The 18,747-nt window shown below is 37.6% G+C and overlaps 1 protein-coding gene across 6 annotated transcripts in view; it reads left to right on the plus strand.

The window, feature by feature from the left end:
• Positions 1-18,747, plus strand: part of PCSK5 (proprotein convertase subtilisin/kexin type 5) — a 229,367-nt gene that overhangs the window by 75,708 nt on the left and 134,912 nt on the right. For all 6 annotated transcript variants that reach the window (XR_003956982.4, XM_030258051.4, XM_030258053.4 and 3 more), the window contains exon 6: positions 15,941-16,029. Coding sequence is in view for 5 of the 6 variants with exons in the window: in XM_030258051.4 (XP_030113911.1) it covers positions 15,941-16,029 (89 nt within the window). In the remaining variant the exon portion in view is untranslated. The remainder of the gene's footprint in view (positions 1-15,940; positions 16,030-18,747) is intronic.

Consider the following 18,747-nt stretch of genomic DNA (forward strand, 5'->3'; position numbering starts at 1 on the left):
CAACTTTAAGGGATGGAATGATAAAGAGCAAAAGGAATTGCTATAAAAATAAACAGGTGTCTGGGCAGCTCTGGATGCAGCTGTGTAACATCAGAGTATTGGATCTGTTTGCTAGCTTTTCACTTTTAATTAGTATGAAGACTTTCTGTTGCTGGGACTTATTGGTGAGTGAAAAGGGGAAAAAAATTAACTGTAGATTACTTCAGTGTGAACACGAAGAGGCACTTTCCAAAATTACATTTTGGAAGTTCTACATTAAGTCTTCTATTAGCTAAGGAGAAAAGAGGGTAGGAAGAAACATTAGACTAGTGTTTCAAGGCTTGTAGTCAAAATGAGTGGGATGATCGTTTCTTTAACTACTATGGTATGTAGGCATACTGCCAAAAGTTTGCTTTGGTTTCTACAAATTGCCAGGAAATCACAAAGCTTCTAAGTGGTACAGACATATACTAGAGTTTCCTTTTGCTCAGAGGCAGTCAGCTGTGGATGAAGTAATTTGTGCTATGCAAGGCATCTTGTTTTGGTTTACTGCTTTAGTATTTTTTCTTTATTCCACTGCAATTTGTTAACATCTATGTAGCCATTATCAATCTCAGGTCCATAACAGAATGCAAATGGGATCACTGAAATGATACTGTGCTTATTGTATAGTCTCAGGAATAAAACAGAAATGTTCATAGTATTTTTTGATTTTGACCAAACAAAAATTATTTCTTCTGTTTCGTAAGAATTTTCTTAGGGATCAAATTTCAAAGCTTAAGTTTTACTATGGTGATGGGTATTTTTTTAAAACAGAGGGACTTCTAAAAAAACTCCTTTAAATAATACCAGTTGACTTGAATGCAGTTCTTATTAAACTTACATAAGAAAAAGTAAAAGTGAGCTGTTATTTCTGTTTTGGAGATACTGAGTCACTCTTTGGATGCCTCTTCAACATTTTTCAATGATGCATCCCACTACATAAATAATTTATTTCAATAACCTCCTAAATTGCTTTTTAATGAGTGTAAGGTTTTTGAGAGACAACAATTCTTGTCATTCAAAAGTTATTAGAAACAGAATCTCTTACATCTAAAATTTGTAATATGGGGAGAACTTCACAGCCTTTCTCGCAAACAAAAAATTAGTGAGTGCTGCTTGATCCAACACACTTGCATTGTTTTGCCATGGCATCTATCGTGATTCATTTTTACTTCCTTTTGCCAATCACATTGACATAGGTGCCCAATAAAATGCCAAAGTCTTAATTTTCTTCACAGAGTGAGAAACTGCTACTTTATACTTTCTGCTTATGGTGAAGGCCTATAGTAGATCCAGAGTAATTTAATCATACTGGACACAAGATACGTGACAGGCAGATCAGCTTCTGTTTTCTCCTGGATAGTCAATCAAAGAAAATTGAAAAGCTTTACTGCCTGCTGTGACACTCTTCAGTGCAGATACCTGAAGAACTGAGCACAGCAAATGCAAAGAGCCTCAAGTCTCTCACTGGTGCTTGAAAGATCATTTTGAAAGGTTCCCACAGCAGCAGTGTGACAGAAAGGAATGCTGACAACTGGGAGTATCTTTCTATGCAGTTTGAGGGCTGGTATGCGGCTGTTGCTATTGATTTTAAATTTGCTGTATTGTGTGCTGCAGACAAAGCAGAGGGGAAGATAAACTGTACAAAGAAGCATTACTGCATCTTGTGCTTTTAGTTGGAGTAATGTATCAGCTACTAGGTAAAAACTCTTTTTTCAGAGGGAATCTCAATTGCGTTTGGTATTCTTCTGTACCCTGACATGACCTCCTCCTGCCTCTGGAGGCTGGAGAACCAAAAGCATGAAGTGTTGTTTAGCCGGCAGAGTGAGGTCTGCTTAATGCCTGAAAAACATCTCTGACAGCACAGAAATACTCCTTAAAGAGGAAATAATTTAGGCTAGAGAATTCACTTAATATGTGTATGTGTTTCAGATCAATAGAATTAAATGCTTACCCTGAGTATGGTATTGTTGATTGCAGGTACCAGTGACTAAATGTCAGGTGTCTAGTGTATCTCAGTGTCACTGCAAATTTCATGGACTTCGGTCAGGATTCTTAAGGAAACTGCAGATTTTGAATTGTTTTCTCTATCTGGTGACATGCGCATTTGTGAAAACCAAGATCTGAACCAAGCAGTGAGAGGTCATTGATATAGAAGCTGCAGTCAGTGGCTGCAATCCTGATTTACAGTGTTTTGGTTGTATTCCGATTCTAAACTCATTGCTGTTATGGCCACATCCTACTGTGCTGCAATTTTAGCAGATGTAAGTAGTGAAGTAAGTTCAGTCTGTTTCAGCTTACAGACTGAGATACCACTTTTTACAAGGAACATCGTTAGTGATTTATCAGCTAATCTCCAAGTTACAATCTAGTGATCTGTCAGGGTTTAGAAATGGTATTCCACAGTCTACTGTTCCCACTAAATACTAAAGATCTTGTGTCGCTCCTTTCGATTCTTCCTGCTCCCTTACAGTGAAGTTGGAGAGGAGAATTCGAGACACAGAAGGTGAAGATTGTTGGCTGAGATAAGAACAGTTTACTGGGAACAGCAAATAAGATGGTTGACAGTAACAAGAGAGTGTACAAGAAGGGTGAAAAATCCACCTGGCATTGCTCACTGCAGAACCCAGCATCAGACCTCACAGTTCTACAAATCAGCAATCCCACAAACACCCCTCTGAACAATACTCCTCTCCCCTTCATGGCTCAAGGTAGTATCAAATAACCAGTGGCTTCATTCCTCCTGGCTACTGCAAAAGTTAACCCTCTCCTGGCCAGAACCAAGTCATGATCCAACCAAGTGCCATGGGGCTCAATGGAGCATGGAGAATATCTTACTGCATGACATACTAGATCTTGCAAGTAGGTTACAGCATAAAATTTTAAAAATAAGGAGGATAAACTTTGCAGCTTGCAGAATTGTACTGTGATGAAATACAATAATTTTACAGGTTCATTTGGAGGAACTTTTTCTTCACTTTCTGTTTTAACTGTTACTTAGAGTCTTTGGGTGCTGTTATGTAACATGATTATCCTTCAGATTGCTATACCTTAGGGGCAATCATCATACATGCTTCATTTCTTCTCTCTCAGGGTAGAATTGAAAACATGTGGGTAGAATCTTTTATCAGAAAACTTTATTTTCTTGGAAGGAAATTGTTGTAAAAACAAATCCTTACTATATATTGCATTTGATAATGTTTTTCTTTTAATGCAAAACAGGTGTTTAACCTAAGGGAAGAGATGAGGTGTGCAATAAAACAAAACAGACAACAAGCTAACAGTTGGTGTTTTGAAGTTCTCATGTTTTGCTGTATCAGAATAAAATGTCTGTTCATTTGAAGTTTTCTGAAAGTAAGTGGGAACTTAGATTTGCTGGAAGCTGAGGACAATTAGCCAGGCTAGAGGAGGAGCAGTCTCTGTTAAGTCAATTCACTTATGCATGGTAGGTGCCCCTCATCACTGGTGTTTATGATCAGTCTTTGATGACAGCATTGCATATTGACAAGACATTAAAAAATTCATTGGACTACAAGCCTTGGTTAAGTAGCCTTTTGAAGGTTACAGCTTCAATAGTGGAAAATCTCATCATGAAAGTTTTGTCAGACTGCCAAAAATTGTCTTTTTGTTAAACTCTTGTAATCTGCTCCTTATGGTATCACTATGTTACATAGTCCTGTCTGAAAACCATAAGTGGTATAATTTATATTTTTTGATAGCCATAGGAGAGGCAGTTCTTTGAGTAATCTTTGAAAGTGAGAGTAGCAAAACAGAGGAATAAACAAAACCCAAATTCCATTAGAATTCCAGTTGAAAGATGAAAAAATAGTCTTTTTTTTCTACCCTGGGATCAGTCACTGAGCAGTATTGTTTACTGCTTAACTGGTGTTTGAGGAACAGAGCTCTTCCTTTTGTGATGTATAAGATTCTCATGGTCTCAAAACATTTAACCACAACACTTAAGGAAAGCCTTCTTTCTGTTTCTAATTACTGAAGTACCAGACAATGAGCTCACAAATAAAATTAAGTTCTGAACATTATGCAACTGCTTCTAGTACTTTTATGTAAATTACTGATCACAGTGAGTCAGATATTCCCTTACAAATCAAAGTCAACAATAGGACAGATACAGACTTTTCTGAATTCTTTTCTGTCAAGAGTTAGATGTGAAAGGTTTTTTTCAGATGTTCTTTTTCCCAGAGTAATTGTAGTTATTTTTTCTAAGTATGTGTCTGTATTTTGAGGCTTTTAACTTAGCAGAGGAGAATTTGCAGCTATAGTAGGCTAGTCTTGATGTGGTAAAATGATAAACCAGTTTCAAGTTGCAAACATGTATGTACAGCTGAATAGAATTTGAGAGCACAAATACATTTTTTTCTGTGCTTTCCACTTTTCACATATTATAGATATTGGAGAAAATTAAAGAGTGGATCCATATGGTGTAATTGATTTTGCCAGATGATTTCACAGTTAGCACACTCAAAGGTAGTGCAAAATGTGGTTCGTTGAGATTTTTCAGCTGGCACAAGTATAGCACTGATTACCCTTCTAATGTTTGTGGCATCAGGACTGACCTCTAATTATAGATTTGATAAAGGAATTGTGAATCCAGTGTCAAAAGCTATTAAATGGAAGCATTTTTATAAATCTACTATTAATGGTTGAACTTTGGAAAGTTATGCTAGAGATTAATGTCTTAATGACATTCCTAGGGTTTTTTTATAAGGAATTTTTAGATGTTGCCTTCTTTTAAAAATTAAAAAATGTGCATTTATAAGGTTATTGCTGCTGGCAGGTTTATTTTTATAGCCTTGATTTACATTTATGTGATTCTGTAATTTTTCTTAAAGATATGGTCACATTATTACCTTAGACATTTTATCAAAGTCAGATTTCTCTCTTGAAGACAAATCATCTTTTTTCTTTTCCTGTAGGAAAATAACCAAGATAGAAGTAAAGGAATGTATATTGCAGATGTAGATTGCACTGATTAGTATATGTTCAACCTGGTTTAAAAATTACTTGTACTGCTATACAGACTCAAAGCAATCATCAAATCTCTGGTGTTAGAAAACTGAGGAGACTATAGCTTGTTTATTTAGCCAAAATATGTGATGGTGAGGCTGTTGGCTAGGTTTGTCAAGGAGCGGCAAAGACAAGCGTAGAGTGAGAAGGAATGTTTTACTTCTCCTTTCAGCCCAAACTTATGTCTGCTCTTCTCTTCTTAAGACTCCATAAACATCAGATGAACAGCTGCTAACTTGTTCTGCACTGAAGTGAGTGTGTGAGAATTAGACTTCCAGTGCTGAAACCCTTTATCCAAGTAAAAGGAAACTTTGCTCCTGCTGAGTCAATTACATAAGTTTCATTAAAAAGCAATTATCAAGACAGATAAAAGTAGGACTTGAATTTATTTCAACGAATTCCTCATTCATGTTTGAAATGGATCTTTAAGGAGAAATGGAAGGTCCGTTTGATGCAGAACAGCATCAATTGAAATTTAGGATTAAGCACAGTACATATCTTGCACAGTATAGTTGAAATTACACTCAAAATTCAATATAGGTGGGAAGTGTGTCTCTGAGCTGGAATATGTTGCAGATCCAGATCCAGAGTTACATAATCTTTATTTCTTTAAAATGTTGTCACAGCAGTTATTCACGATGAAAAATGGAGCATGCAGACTAGACAAAGATCCATCCATGACCTGTGTGCACATAACTGTATTGCTCCTTTTTGTGTTGTGACTTTAGGGTTCTTGCATCTGTCAGTATCTTCCTTCCATGAAAGAAAATTTTCCCTATGAGGGTTCCCCTACACTGTTCTTGGGATCTCTAAAGGCTTCCAGGACTTCTTTTCCTGCCAAGGACATCTAAGCGTGAAACTCCACATTTGCACTCTTGTATTCATAAGTTATTTTTCTTTTCTGCTTAGGTGTGATTTCAGTAGAACTGATGCAAAATATTTTTGAGAAGTATTTTTTTTCTGTGTTATTGGGACTTCCGTTACACAGAAATGTGGAGATTTTAAGTACAAGGAGGTTGCTCAAGCACCTGAGATATCTTCAGATGATACAGATTGGTGTCAGTGTGGTCGAAAAATATAAATCAGAATATACAGTGACTGATAATATACTATCATACAAGTCTTGTGAAACAGAAATATAAAATGGAAGATATCTAAGTACAGAATGTATCTGTAACAGAGCAGACTCATGGCCATGAATTTAAGGTGATCAGTTCTTCATAATAAAGAGATCCAGGAAGACTGGACATACTTTAAGATGGAAATCTTAAAGATAGAGGAGCAGACCACCCTATTAGGTGAGCAATCAGGGAAGAAAATTGGCCTGGAATTAGAGGGAACTTTTGCAGGAACTCAGATAAAAAATGTTGTTTTATGGCCCTTGGAAGAAGGGCCAGAAAACTCAGGAAGAATATAGTGATGTTAGGTCATGAAGAAGGAAAACTAGAAAGGTGAAATCTCAACTAGAGCTCAATCTGGCTGCTGCTATAAAAGATAATAGAAAATGTTTTTATAAATGCATTAAGAACAGAAAGAAGGCCAAGGAAAATCTCCATTCTTTATTGGATCTGATGGGGAATATGACCAATGATGAGGAAGAGGTTGAGAGAACTTAATGCTTTCTTTGCATCAATCTTTAACAGTAAAGACAGCCAGTCCCCTAAACTGGACAGGGACAAAAAGTAGAGTGGACCCACTGCTATCTGGAACAAAGTCATGAAAGACTGGCTGTGCCACTTGGAAACTCACAAGTCTATGGGACAGAGTGAGATTCATCCAAATGTACCCAGGAAGCTGATCTCCATTATTTGTCATCAGTTCTGGCTTACCAGGGAAATCACAGCTGAATAGAAGTTGGCCGCAGTGATACTCATCCCCAAGAAGGGCTGTAAGGAAGTTCCAAGGAGCTACAGGCCTTTCAGCCTGACCTTGGTGCCCAGCACGGTTATAAACAGATTATCTTGAGTGTGATCACACAGCACATCCAGGACAACCAAGGGATCAGGCCTAGGCAGCAGGGAAAGGTAAGTCCTGCTTTACTTACCTGATCTCCTTTTATGACCAACTGACCTGCCTAAGGGATGATAGAAAGGCTGTGGATCTTATCTGCCTGGACTGCAACAAAGCCTTTTATACTGTCTCCCATGTTATTCTCCTGTAAAAGCTGACAGCTCACAGCATGGACAGCTGCACTCTTCCCTAGGTTGAAAAGATGACTGGATGTCCAGGCCCAGAATGTGGTGGTAAATGCTGCTGCATCCAGCTGGCATCTGGTCACTAGTGGTGTTTCCAGGGCTCTGTGTTAGGTCCAATACTGTTTAATATCTTTATTAATGATTTGGGTGAGGTAATTGAGTGTAAAGTGGGTAAGTTCGTGAATGATGCCAGGTTGGGTGCATGTTTATCTGCTGAAGGGCAGGTAGGCTCTGCAGAGGAATCTGGACAAAATGGATTGATAATCTGAGGCCAACTGTGTGAGGTTCAACCAGGCCAAGTCCTGCACTTCAGTTACAATGCCCCCATGCACCACCAGAGGCTGGGGATAGAGTGGCTGGAAAGTGGCCCAGGGCAAAGGACCTGGGGCTGCTGGTTGACAGCCAGCTAAACACGAGCCATCAGCGTGGCCAGGTGGCCAACAAGGCCAATGGCACCCTGGCCTGGGTCAAGAATAGTGGCCAGGAGGACCAGGGAAGTGATTGTCCCCCTGTATTTGGCCCTGGTGAGGCTGCTTCTGGAGTTCTATTTCCAGTTGTGGCCCCTCACTTGAAGAAAGACCCTGAGGTGCTGGAACATGTCCAGAAAAGGGTAACAGAGCTGATGAAGTCCCGTGAGGAGCTGCTGAGGGTGGGGCTATTCAACCTGGAGAAAAGGAGGCTCAGGGGAGGTCTTATTGCTCTCTACTATTGCCTGAAAAGAGGTCATTGTCTGAAGGTGGGGGTCGGCTTCTTCTCCAATGCAATCAGCAACAGGATGAGAGGACATAGTCCCAGACTGCACCAGGGGAGAGCCAGGATGGACATCAGAAATAATTTCTTCACTGGAGGCATTGTTTAAGCAGTGGAGCAGGTATCTCAGGGAAGTGGCGGAATCACCATCCCTGGAGGTGTTCAAGAAACAACAGGACATGGCACTTAATGCCATCATCTAGTTTGCAAGGTGGTGATGATCAAAGGTTGACTTCATTTCTCCTGAAAGTCTTTTTCAACCTTAATTGTTCTGCGATTATGTGAAAGAACATAGACATTAGTTAAGGTCATGGTCCTATGTTTTATATTTGTGACCAGATCAGTATTGATAACGCATATTTTAGCTACTGCTGAGCTTGCAGAGCACCAAGGCGTTCTCAGTTACTCACAGTGTTCTCTCATTCAAGGAGGCTGATCAGGGACAAGAGGCTCAGAAGTGACACAGCTGGGACAACAGATTCCAGCTGGTCGGAGATAACCCATGACATGTAACAGTGTGCTCCTTATTAATCTGGGGGGGTTATTGCCAAAGTAAGTGTTGGTTGGAGAGTGGCTTAAGTCTGCTTGTGGGACATGTTGAGTAATTGCCTGTGGCTCACTTGATTATGTTTTATTTCTTTTCTTCTCCTTGAACTGTTTTTATCTCAAATGACAAGTTTTTCTCTCATTTGCTCTTTCAAATCTCACACCAATTCCAGTGGGAAGGAGGGAGCAAATGACTGAGTGGGAGCTAGCTGTCTGTGAGGGTCAATATCTCAGTGTTTTAAAAGTGTTTAAAACTAGTTCTAGTTCTCAGGAGTTCAGTAACTAATAGCTTTGGAAGGCATCTTTATAGCAACAGATATCTGAAGTATTATTACTGCAAGCTCAGTTTCACTGTTACATTGACCGGTGGATCTTTAGCGGTATAAGCTACATTTTGTATATATAATAGACACATTCTGGTATAAGGGTCCTACAGTCCAGGGAAGTATTCAAACAAGGAGCTGTTGCAGAGTTGCTGATCCCACAATTGCTATGCTGGTCCATATGTCTTTGGTGTCTTTGATGTGAAAGCATCACATAACTGGCAGAGCAATGCAGGTTGAAAAAAAAAAAGTATAAAACCAACTTTACTCCTTTGATTGCTTTAACTCATGTAATTTTAGGTATTACATGTAACAACACAGATACATTTGTCAAAGGAAATTGTGGTGTCTACAGATACATATGATACTTCAAATACATAGGAAACTATCTAGCTCCAAAGCAGGTCAAGGGCCACTGAAAACCTTAGAAATTAACTTGGCAGCTATAAGAACAAATAAATGAAAATCATAAACCAAATAAATTACATCACTTGTTTTTTTCATGCTCAATTAGGTTGCAGAATCAAGTCTTCTAATTCACAAAGCAAACCTCTGCCACAGGCAAGCAGTAATGTGGAAGAAAACATTCTTGCTTCTCATCAAAATATTCCTGCCTCTCAGTGGCTTAAATGTAGCTAGCTAGCTTGTGCAGGTGTGCTGAGAAACTGCAGTCCAAAGTTTTATTCCTGACTATGTTTACAGATGTTATATGGTGATTTGCTTACAGAACAAAGAAAAGTGTGTAGAACCTAAGTATTTGTTCTGAAAGTTATTGTTAAGATGTGGCTATTCTAGTGCTTCCTTTAGTCTCAGATTTGCAGTTCAAGCTTTCAGTACCTCTTCAGTAGAATGAGAATGGAAGTGTCTTCTTACATCCAAAAAGTATTACTTTTTTAGTAGTTTAGATGTTATAGTAAAAGTGATGAAATGCATACAAGTATGAGTGTTCACTGCAGGTACAACTGGAATTTTCAGCAGCAGCTTTCTAACAAGCTTTATTCATTGTGTCCAAGACTTTGTTTTCTAAGGATATCTTGGGTAAATATGGGTGGACTTACCTTGGAATAGCAAATACATGGCCTAGCCAAAATAATAATTCTGTAGTGTTCCAGTTTGTACTCTAAAGCATTCAAAGACTATTGAAATTGTAATAGATCATTGACTTTGGATAAGCATATATTCAGAAACACTGATAACAGTTCATTAGTTAAAGAAGATATAAACCAGAAGGTTAAATTAACAGGAACCATTCGTAAAGCATACCAAGAGCTTCTGATTTGTGTAAAGTAACATTGCGAGTGACACTAACTTGGTTTGCAATCTGAGTCCTTGTTCCCGAATTAGAATTAATTTTAGACTCAAAAGAATTAAAAAAACCCGAAACTATGCTCATTATCCATATTTTTATGTGGAGAATTACTATGAGGCATAATTTTTCAAATCTCATCCTGAATATACTTAGGTAGAAATACTTCATTTTTGAGATGAACAAAGGTAAATTAAAGTGAAGTGAAATATTGTTAAAATAGTGTAAGAAGCTATCTGCAAAGATTTTTTTGCTCATTTAAATACACTTGCTTTTGTACCTTTCTTTACTTACATGAGAGTTTGTGTCAAGCCTTACAAGAAAACTATGAAGGGGCACCCATATACTCACCTTCATTCTTTCTTCTCCCCAAAGAAGCAAGGTATTTATTTTTTGTGGAAATAGTGTGGATTTCACCCAGAGATACCTGAAGTCCTGAATGACCCAATGTACTTTACTGCTGTCATCTTTTGGCAATATTAATATGTGAGAGAGGGCTAGTATCTCAAAGAAGAGGGAGATGTACTGGAAAAGTGGTTTATTCTGTTTGTTATGTTTAGAAGTTGCTTTGGGAAATTTTAAGTTTAGCTTTATTGGGCAAGAGTACAATGTTACCCTGCTGTTACTCAAAGTTAAGCAAGTAATGTTATTAGGATACTGCAAAATCTTCAGTTCTAGGATTGTGTCCTAGTCACTGAGACTGTTGCAGACTGAAACAGAGAATTTAATTTTTGTGGTGAACCAGTAATCCCAAATGTAAAGAATTAGCTAAATTAACTATTTTTAAAAATTACTTCAATTTTTTTTCTTATGTAAAAACATACTCCTGATTTTGTCATTTATCCCTCATTAAGATGTGTAATGTAGTTGTTCCCCTTACCATTTTGCTAGCCAAGATTTGAACTTGGGCTTTTGTTTGTTCTTTTTTCTGTATGTCATGAGCAAAGTGATAAAGCTATCTAATCTGAGATTAAGAATGAGAAAAGTGTAGACAGGTATTTGACTCTGACCAAGTGTTTGTGCTACAGAATCACAGGATTAACTAGGCTGGAAAAGACCATTGAGATCAAGTCCAACCTGTGATCCATCACCAACCTGTCATGGTGGCACTGAATGCCAGTTTTTTCTTAAACACCTCCAGGGACGATGACTCCACCACCTCCCTGGGCAGCCCATTCCAATGCCCCATCACTCCTTCTGTGAAGAAATTCTTCCTAATGTCCAGCTTAAACCCTTCCTAGTGCATCTTAAGACTTCGTCGTCTTGTCCCATTGCTGTTGACTAGGTGAAGAAACCAACACCCCATGTGCTACACCCTCCTTTCAGGCAGTTGCAAAGAGCGATAAGGTCTCCCCTGAGCCTCCTTTCCATCTCTATTCTTTAAGCTGTACAAAAAGAGAGTGCCAGAATTGCTTGTAAACTCCTTGTTCTAGGATTTTCCACCCTTTCTACGGCCTCTCAACTAACCTGGTTGAGAGGTTATAAAAAGAACTGGCATTTGGTTATAAAAAAACCTTCTTGCTTACAAGGCAGGAGAGTCTTGAAGTCTAAAGAGTCTCATATGCTTCAGTTTCAAAAGGAGACAAAGTAGTGCTTTTACTTAGGTATGTCTAGGTAGTCATATACTCTTCCAAGGTAATACTATCCTTGATGTTACTGTTGAATAGATTTAATTCCAGAGCACAGGAACTGATCTGTGCAGGTTATATTTGCAATTTGCTTTAGTGACTTAAGAGTAGGATTGCCTGCCTTGAGAAGGTTACTTTGCAGTTAGTATGAAAGGCAGTATGAGGAAAAAACTCAGCTGAAAGTTTTGGTGTCCTGGTGATTAAACTGTTGTATTTCTTCTCATCAGTGTTTGTTTTTCCTTCCAGAAAAGAGGCTGAATAAAAATTTTCCCTTGGATTAAAGCATATACAGACATCAGTATTTTTTTAATGTTTTTAGTATATTAGACTATATACTTGGCTAAATATATTATTTACTGATTTTGTTTGATATTTTTTAGTCTACATCTTATTTCTTTGGCTCCATCAGACCATCTATTCTTTGTTTGTTTTGAAAGTAAAGAAAAGAGACGTATTTGTTTTCTATGTTCAGTTAATTTTCTGACTCACAAAAACAACACTGTAAAATGCTAATGAAATTTTAGAGGCATATTCTTTTTCTAGGCTTGCATCAGAACTTCACACTTGTGACAAATCAACTGCTAATAGCTAACAAATGCTGAGAGAGTGGCAAGTCAGCATTGCTGTTACCCATGCTGTTAAGTTTAAAATTTGCGTGTCTGACGTGTGAAGTGTTCCATGTGTTTGTTTTAATGCTGTCATCTTTGATTTTGTGAGAAATAGATGAGATATTTTCAAGTTGTTCTAAAAGCAACTTCCCATAATCATGCAAAAAGTCATTAGCCTTGGGGACGTTGACTGGAGATCTTCCAGTCCTGTGCTGTAACCACATTACAAAACCGTAATGCTGAGAAACAGTATCCTGCCTGTGATGACACCCAGGTCTTTGGCATTTTTCTTGATATCTCACATTGAGGATTTGTGTAACTTGTTTTCCATATTTACTCTGTCATCTTTCTCCACTGTTTGTATCCAAATATCTCTCCTTTGGGAAGTAGCTTTATTATTGCTATTTTTCAGCTGTAGCAGATTATGTTTTAAAGACAAAAGATTGATATTTTGCTTGCCTATTCTTTTAACATATGACAGTTTCTTTTTATGTCCTTATTCAGATGTTCCTAGAAAAGCATCTCAACCTAGCATCAATTTGGAAAGTGTTTTCCACCCTCCAGATTATTAGAGAACATTTATATATGACAGCTCTAAAAAGAATATTTTTTTCAGTACTATATAAAACACTAGTCTGGGATGCAAGAAAATGAATTTCTTATGATTCCTGTTAAAATATGTTGTTTCTCCATCTATGATTATATTGTAACCCTTCAGATACCACATTTTCTGTTAAGGATTATATTGCAGTTTAAGACACAACTTTGAAAACATTTGAAAGTTTAACTAAAGAAGAGTTTAGCAAAAAATAAATTGCAACTCCAGTATTTTCCTACAAATACGAATAGCTACCCAAATTTCCATTCTTTCTCTTTCCATAGGATTGAAAATTCTTAGAACATTTAAAATGCCTTTATTCTTATAATTTTCAAGCTCCACCATAGTTTAGTTCATGTTACAGGTTACATCCCTGGGATTCTGCTCTAATTTGTAATAATGACTAAGTTGGATTTTTATTTCTTAGTACTAATGCATTGTCTTTAAGCACAGGAAGTTTCCCCCTAGAAAAAGGGATTCCAAGAGGTGTGAGCAGAACTAATGTTGAACACATTACTTGTCCCTGGGTAACCAGTATGTTTGATGATAGAGTGGAAGTCTAATCTTTTTGACAGGACCTGTTGGATGTAGCTACCAAAGTAGCAGGTATCCATATAGTCCATTTGGAGCCAAGGAGAAATTGGAGCTGTTTGTTCTATTCTTCACCAGGCAGCCTCCCTCCTCCAGGTGTGGCTTCTATCCACTCACTTTCTCTACTGAAAGACCTTCCTCCAATCACATCTTCCCAAACTTGGTACCTATGAGGGATTTCTTGGCAACACAGTCTCTGTCTGGGAAGATGCAGTTTAGCCACATGCCTTTCACCAGGCAGGGAATGATTTATTAATGAATTATATGCACTAAGCTGATCTCTGCAGGTATATCTACATTTCTAAAGTATAGTTGTATGTGCTTTGATGTTTGAGTAATATCGCCTCAAAACTTGCATGTGACACCTAACAAAACCATAATAAAAAGAAGAGATGTTTGGATATAATGTCTTGTAAAACTTTTTAAGACAGGTCTTTTCATTTAAATATTAAGACATTTTTAAAAGACATTACTTCAAACACAGAGCTAGAAGACTATTTGGAAATATTTGAAAATAAAGAAGGATATTTTCAAAATTTGTTTTCATCTGTGATTTTTTAAAATTATTTATTTCAGGCTTTTCAAATTAATTCTATAAATGGGTAAGACATTTATTTGCCAATTAAAGTCAAATAGGCTTTTTTTAAATGAAGAAGAATTTGCCTTTAAAAAGTCTTCTTATGAAAAATAAACTTCAAATTTAGTCTTGAAAAATTCTCTGGTCAAGTTTGGCAACCAAATAATGAATTGTGACAGATCAATAGGAAATCAGTTAAAATAATATAATTGTGAAATCTTGAACCAGCTTTAGAGTTAATCAGTTTCCAACTTGTCAGTTTGATTTAATGAATAACGGTTACACACTTCTCATATGTTATGTATATCTTACTTGTCAAATAAATTTAATATAGTCTTTGACATTTTAGCAGTTTAGCATTGATCGTTTATATTGCTTACTTTTTTATTTCTTCTCTTTATTCCTAGTCCTATTTGTTGTTCTTGTTTTACATTAATCCATTCCAAACAAGTCATCTTAGTGTTTCCCATCTAAGTGTCTTAAAAGGGTAAGGAGGAAAAGTTACTCTAATAATAATGAAATAAGGAATGACTCTATTGAAACAAGCTGTACCAAGGGAAAGCAGCAGTGATTCTTGCCTGTAATATGAGCATCAGCTTTAATTAAAAGGCATGTGTGTTCTCCAAATGTGTGTGCAAGCAAGTCTGTCAACCACCACCAGGAGAAGTGTCTGTGTACACAACTGATACCAGCCTCCTCTGAAGTGCTTGCTGTGTAGTTTTTCATTTCTCCCTTTCACTTAAACCTCTTGCTCTTTGGCTACTCAAGCCTTATATTATCTTTCTGTCTATGTCGTATCAACTTCCCATCTCTTTTGCTGTCTGGGCTGAAACTCTATATCTCCCCTTCACAACACCTCTCTATCATTCCCTGCCTGCTCCATCTTGCTTGTGTCACATTTCTGCAATGGAGCTGCTTAACTGCACAAGGATGAGGGTACAACTTAGTAGGAAACACCCTATGAAATCCATGTTAAAGGCAAAAACCAAAAAACACAGGGGCAGATTTCTTTCCATGGAAACAATATGGATGGCCACTGTCACCTTGTAGAGTGCATGGATCAGGTCTAGGCAAAGCATCCCCTGTGTCTTTGCACAATGGGGAAGGGGGAGAGCAGCCACTTCTTGCAGTTTCATGTTTTCCTTCAACAGCTTCTTGAAATTGAGCACTTGCAGCTCAGTTCTGCTTCCAGGCACAGAGCATACCTCTGATGTGACAGGTGCTTCTGACATTTTTACTGCTCCCAGAAAGGCAAGCAGGCTTGCAGGATTGGCCCAAGGCAGGACCAAGATGTGCCTAAGCTTTGAGCATACCTGGCACACAGTCTTAGCCTCACCTCTAAACAGCAGTGTGGGCATTAGTGCATCCTCATCTTCCTCGTGGCATGTTGTGCATGGTGGAGGTTGGATGGACATACACACACTAGCGATGGGAGTAGTTGTTATAGAATTCTGGACAAATATTTTTTTTTAATGTAAGATTTTGTTCAAAATTGAGAACTGATATCTAAGACTCCTTTCTGTTGCTGTAAATTACTTATCATTGCTGTATGTCTGTGAATGTTTCCAGTCAGCATGAGGAGTTTAAACTGATAGTGGTAATGTTAAAACATGTTCAGAGGAATATTGTAACATGGGTATAAATTACTGTGAGGGGTTAAATACTATGATATATGATGGATAGTTGTTCATTTAGCACCTGAGGATAAGCAAAATCAAAGCCTTTAATCCCAATAATTTGTGCTTATTGGAAAAATGTTTGTCTAATTGCAGGCATGGAACTCGTTGTGCTGGAGAAGTGGCAGCCACGGCAAACAACTCACACTGCACAGTAGGAATCGCCTTTAATGCCAAGATTGGAGGTATGTGAAACAATCTCCCACAGAAAAAAAAAAAAAGCAACCACAGAGCTATTTGTGCTAAATGGTACATTCAGACCTTTCTCAACAAGAGAAGGAGATTTGTACAAACAAGCCTCACTGTGTTAGCTAGTAAAGCTCAATTGTAGGGTGGTCGTTCAATATCAGTACTGAAGGAGTTTGTCTGTGGTGACCCTTCTGCACTGCTCTTTAGAGCACTGCCTTCCAGTACACATCAAAAAATAGAAAGTCAAACTTTTGATGAAAACATGACCCCAGAATCAGGACACTGAGGTTTTCTCACAAATTCAGAGCTCTTAAGCCATGAACTTCGACAAACCATAAGTAAAGGTACACATCAGTTATATTGCCTTGCATATTGATCCCAAATGAAACACTCTTAAATCATAATGCATTATGATGGTTTTTGTCTGTGGTTGGTGAGAATTTTCTTTTGATCCCTATGGGTGATAAGATTATTGCCTGAAAATCAATGTTTGATCATATATTTTTTTCATTCAGCTAAGAAGTTTCAAGTGTTTTCTGTGAATTCTTAGTCGTTGGTTGTTGAATTAATGTCTTTAGCGTAGTTTTATGACAGTGATTATCAAAATGTCATCTGCATGACTCCTGGGATGTAGCCTGCATGTGACAGATTGTTATACTTCTAGTGAAGTTTATTATGAACTTTCTATGAAGTTGTGGGATTGGTATATTTGCTTTCAGCTGAAAGACTCATAGCTCAAACTCATTAATTATTGCCTTTCAAAATAGAGCCTAAAAGAGAGCCCATCTGTGAAAACAAATATGTTTACCTATTTGTACACCAGAGGACAGTTCAAAAATATGAGCAGGCAGAATTGAGACCATGTTTCCATTATTAAAAATACTGTATCTGTTCTCTGCCTGATCAGTACAAGTTTGATCCAAATCTGATGTGAGCAAATATGCATTTCAAATTACCCAAAGCACACATCATCCTCACGTCAGCTTTCTGTTGTCCTGCTGTGTAAACAAAATTAGGGTAGATAATCCCAGATCCAGGATAAGGTTACAGTGATGCCGAAAAAAAAAAATCCCCTCAGGTGAAGAGCCTTCCAGCACAAAACTACCCTGTCAGAGTGGTTTAGAAAATCAGAACTGGTCAAGTGAGGGAGTTTGTGACAGATGAACAGGTTGTCTCATGTGAACATGGCATTTAACCGTGAACCAGCAGTTGTGATATCAGATCTGTTGAGTTGTCAAACCAGAGTCAGAAGAGAGTTGGTGCACTGATGGAAATAAGAGATGCCTTCCAGAGACGTTTCATTTTTTAGTGGAATAGTCACACAAAATGCAACAGCTTTGACATGGTTTTGAAAAGTTCTCCAGAAGTAACAGTGACTTCTTAATAGTTTATTAATTATTAAGCATTAGGAATATGCAATAATAATAAATACCCTCCAGGCATATTAGCTGACTCACAGTCTTTTCTAAATATAGTGTAAAAACTGATTCAGATGGACACAGTATACAGATAATAGAAATAGTAAAGACTAGATTCATTTATGCCTTTTTATTATTTATTCCTAAAAGAAAGCTGGAAATTAATAACAGTGTATAAAACCTCACTTGAGGTGCCATCTTTTAAAAGGATCAGGATTTGGAAATAAGACTTCAGGAAGCTCAACAAATAATCTGCAGAAAATCAGAGTTAAGAGGAAGTTCCAGGCAAGGTAGGTCAAGCTTCCTCTTCCACTAGGTGAATATGTTTGAGAGCTTTGCTGCTGCTGACCTCTACTTGGCATGTCTCATTCTTTTCCTTCAGAGCAGGCAAAAGCTTCTCATGTGAATATATGATGGTTGTGTTCCCTCTCTGCAGGCCAGATAGAGTGTAAAAATTTTGAATCATATCAAGCTGAACTATTATTCAGCTCAGTTGTTTCCCAGGGATTTAGAGGCCCTCCTGGAGTATTCTTGGAGAAGAAGCTAGAGTTGAGGTAAAGCAATTGCATTCTTCTTATATAGAGGAGCACCTGCTGACAATGATATTGGATTTGATCCACCAAGATAAGTATCTTTTACTTCAAACCAGAAAGCATTTCTGAACACAATAAGGGATAGTAATATACCAAGCATAAGGGAAAAACAAAATATGTCCCATCAATATGCCATAAAATATTGACATTTGAACAAATGCAGGTAATGATGTTTCTGATGCTAAGTTGTTAACAAGATATCCATTAATAATGCTAAATTTCTTCTAAATGTGTTTGTACTCCTTGTCTCATTTCCAAATGTTTAAGAACATCTGATGACCAAGTTTCTTGGAAAGTCTAAGCCTTCTTTTAAAATGGCATAAGTGGAGATGTACCTTGTAGAAAAGAAAATTTTAGTGAAATTGCAATCTGAGTCTTCAGTTTTTTCACAGGTTATGACAAGTACCTTATATAAAATTATATAAGTTTCTGTGCAGCTAAGCTACAGGTCCCTCTCACTAAAAGACAAACCAGTGCACCAAAGGGATCTTTTTTTTTAGATTTAAACTCTGAAATTATAATGCAAAAAATTACCATGTACAGAGCTTGTGAGACTTTTTATAGGAAGGCTTGATTAGTTTGCTGTTATTATTGCAAACTGATCGTGGAAGTTGTAAAACATCTGTGGGGATTTTGGGCGCTTAGTTACTTGGCTGGGCTCAAGTCCTGATGGAAAAACAGTTACACTGAATTATGGCACAGC

The sequence above is a fragment of the Taeniopygia guttata genome, chromosome Z, assembly GCF_048771995.1.
Source record: "Taeniopygia guttata chromosome Z, bTaeGut7.mat, whole genome shotgun sequence".
In the NCBI taxonomy this organism is placed as follows: domain Eukaryota; kingdom Metazoa; phylum Chordata; class Aves; order Passeriformes; family Estrildidae; genus Taeniopygia; species Taeniopygia guttata.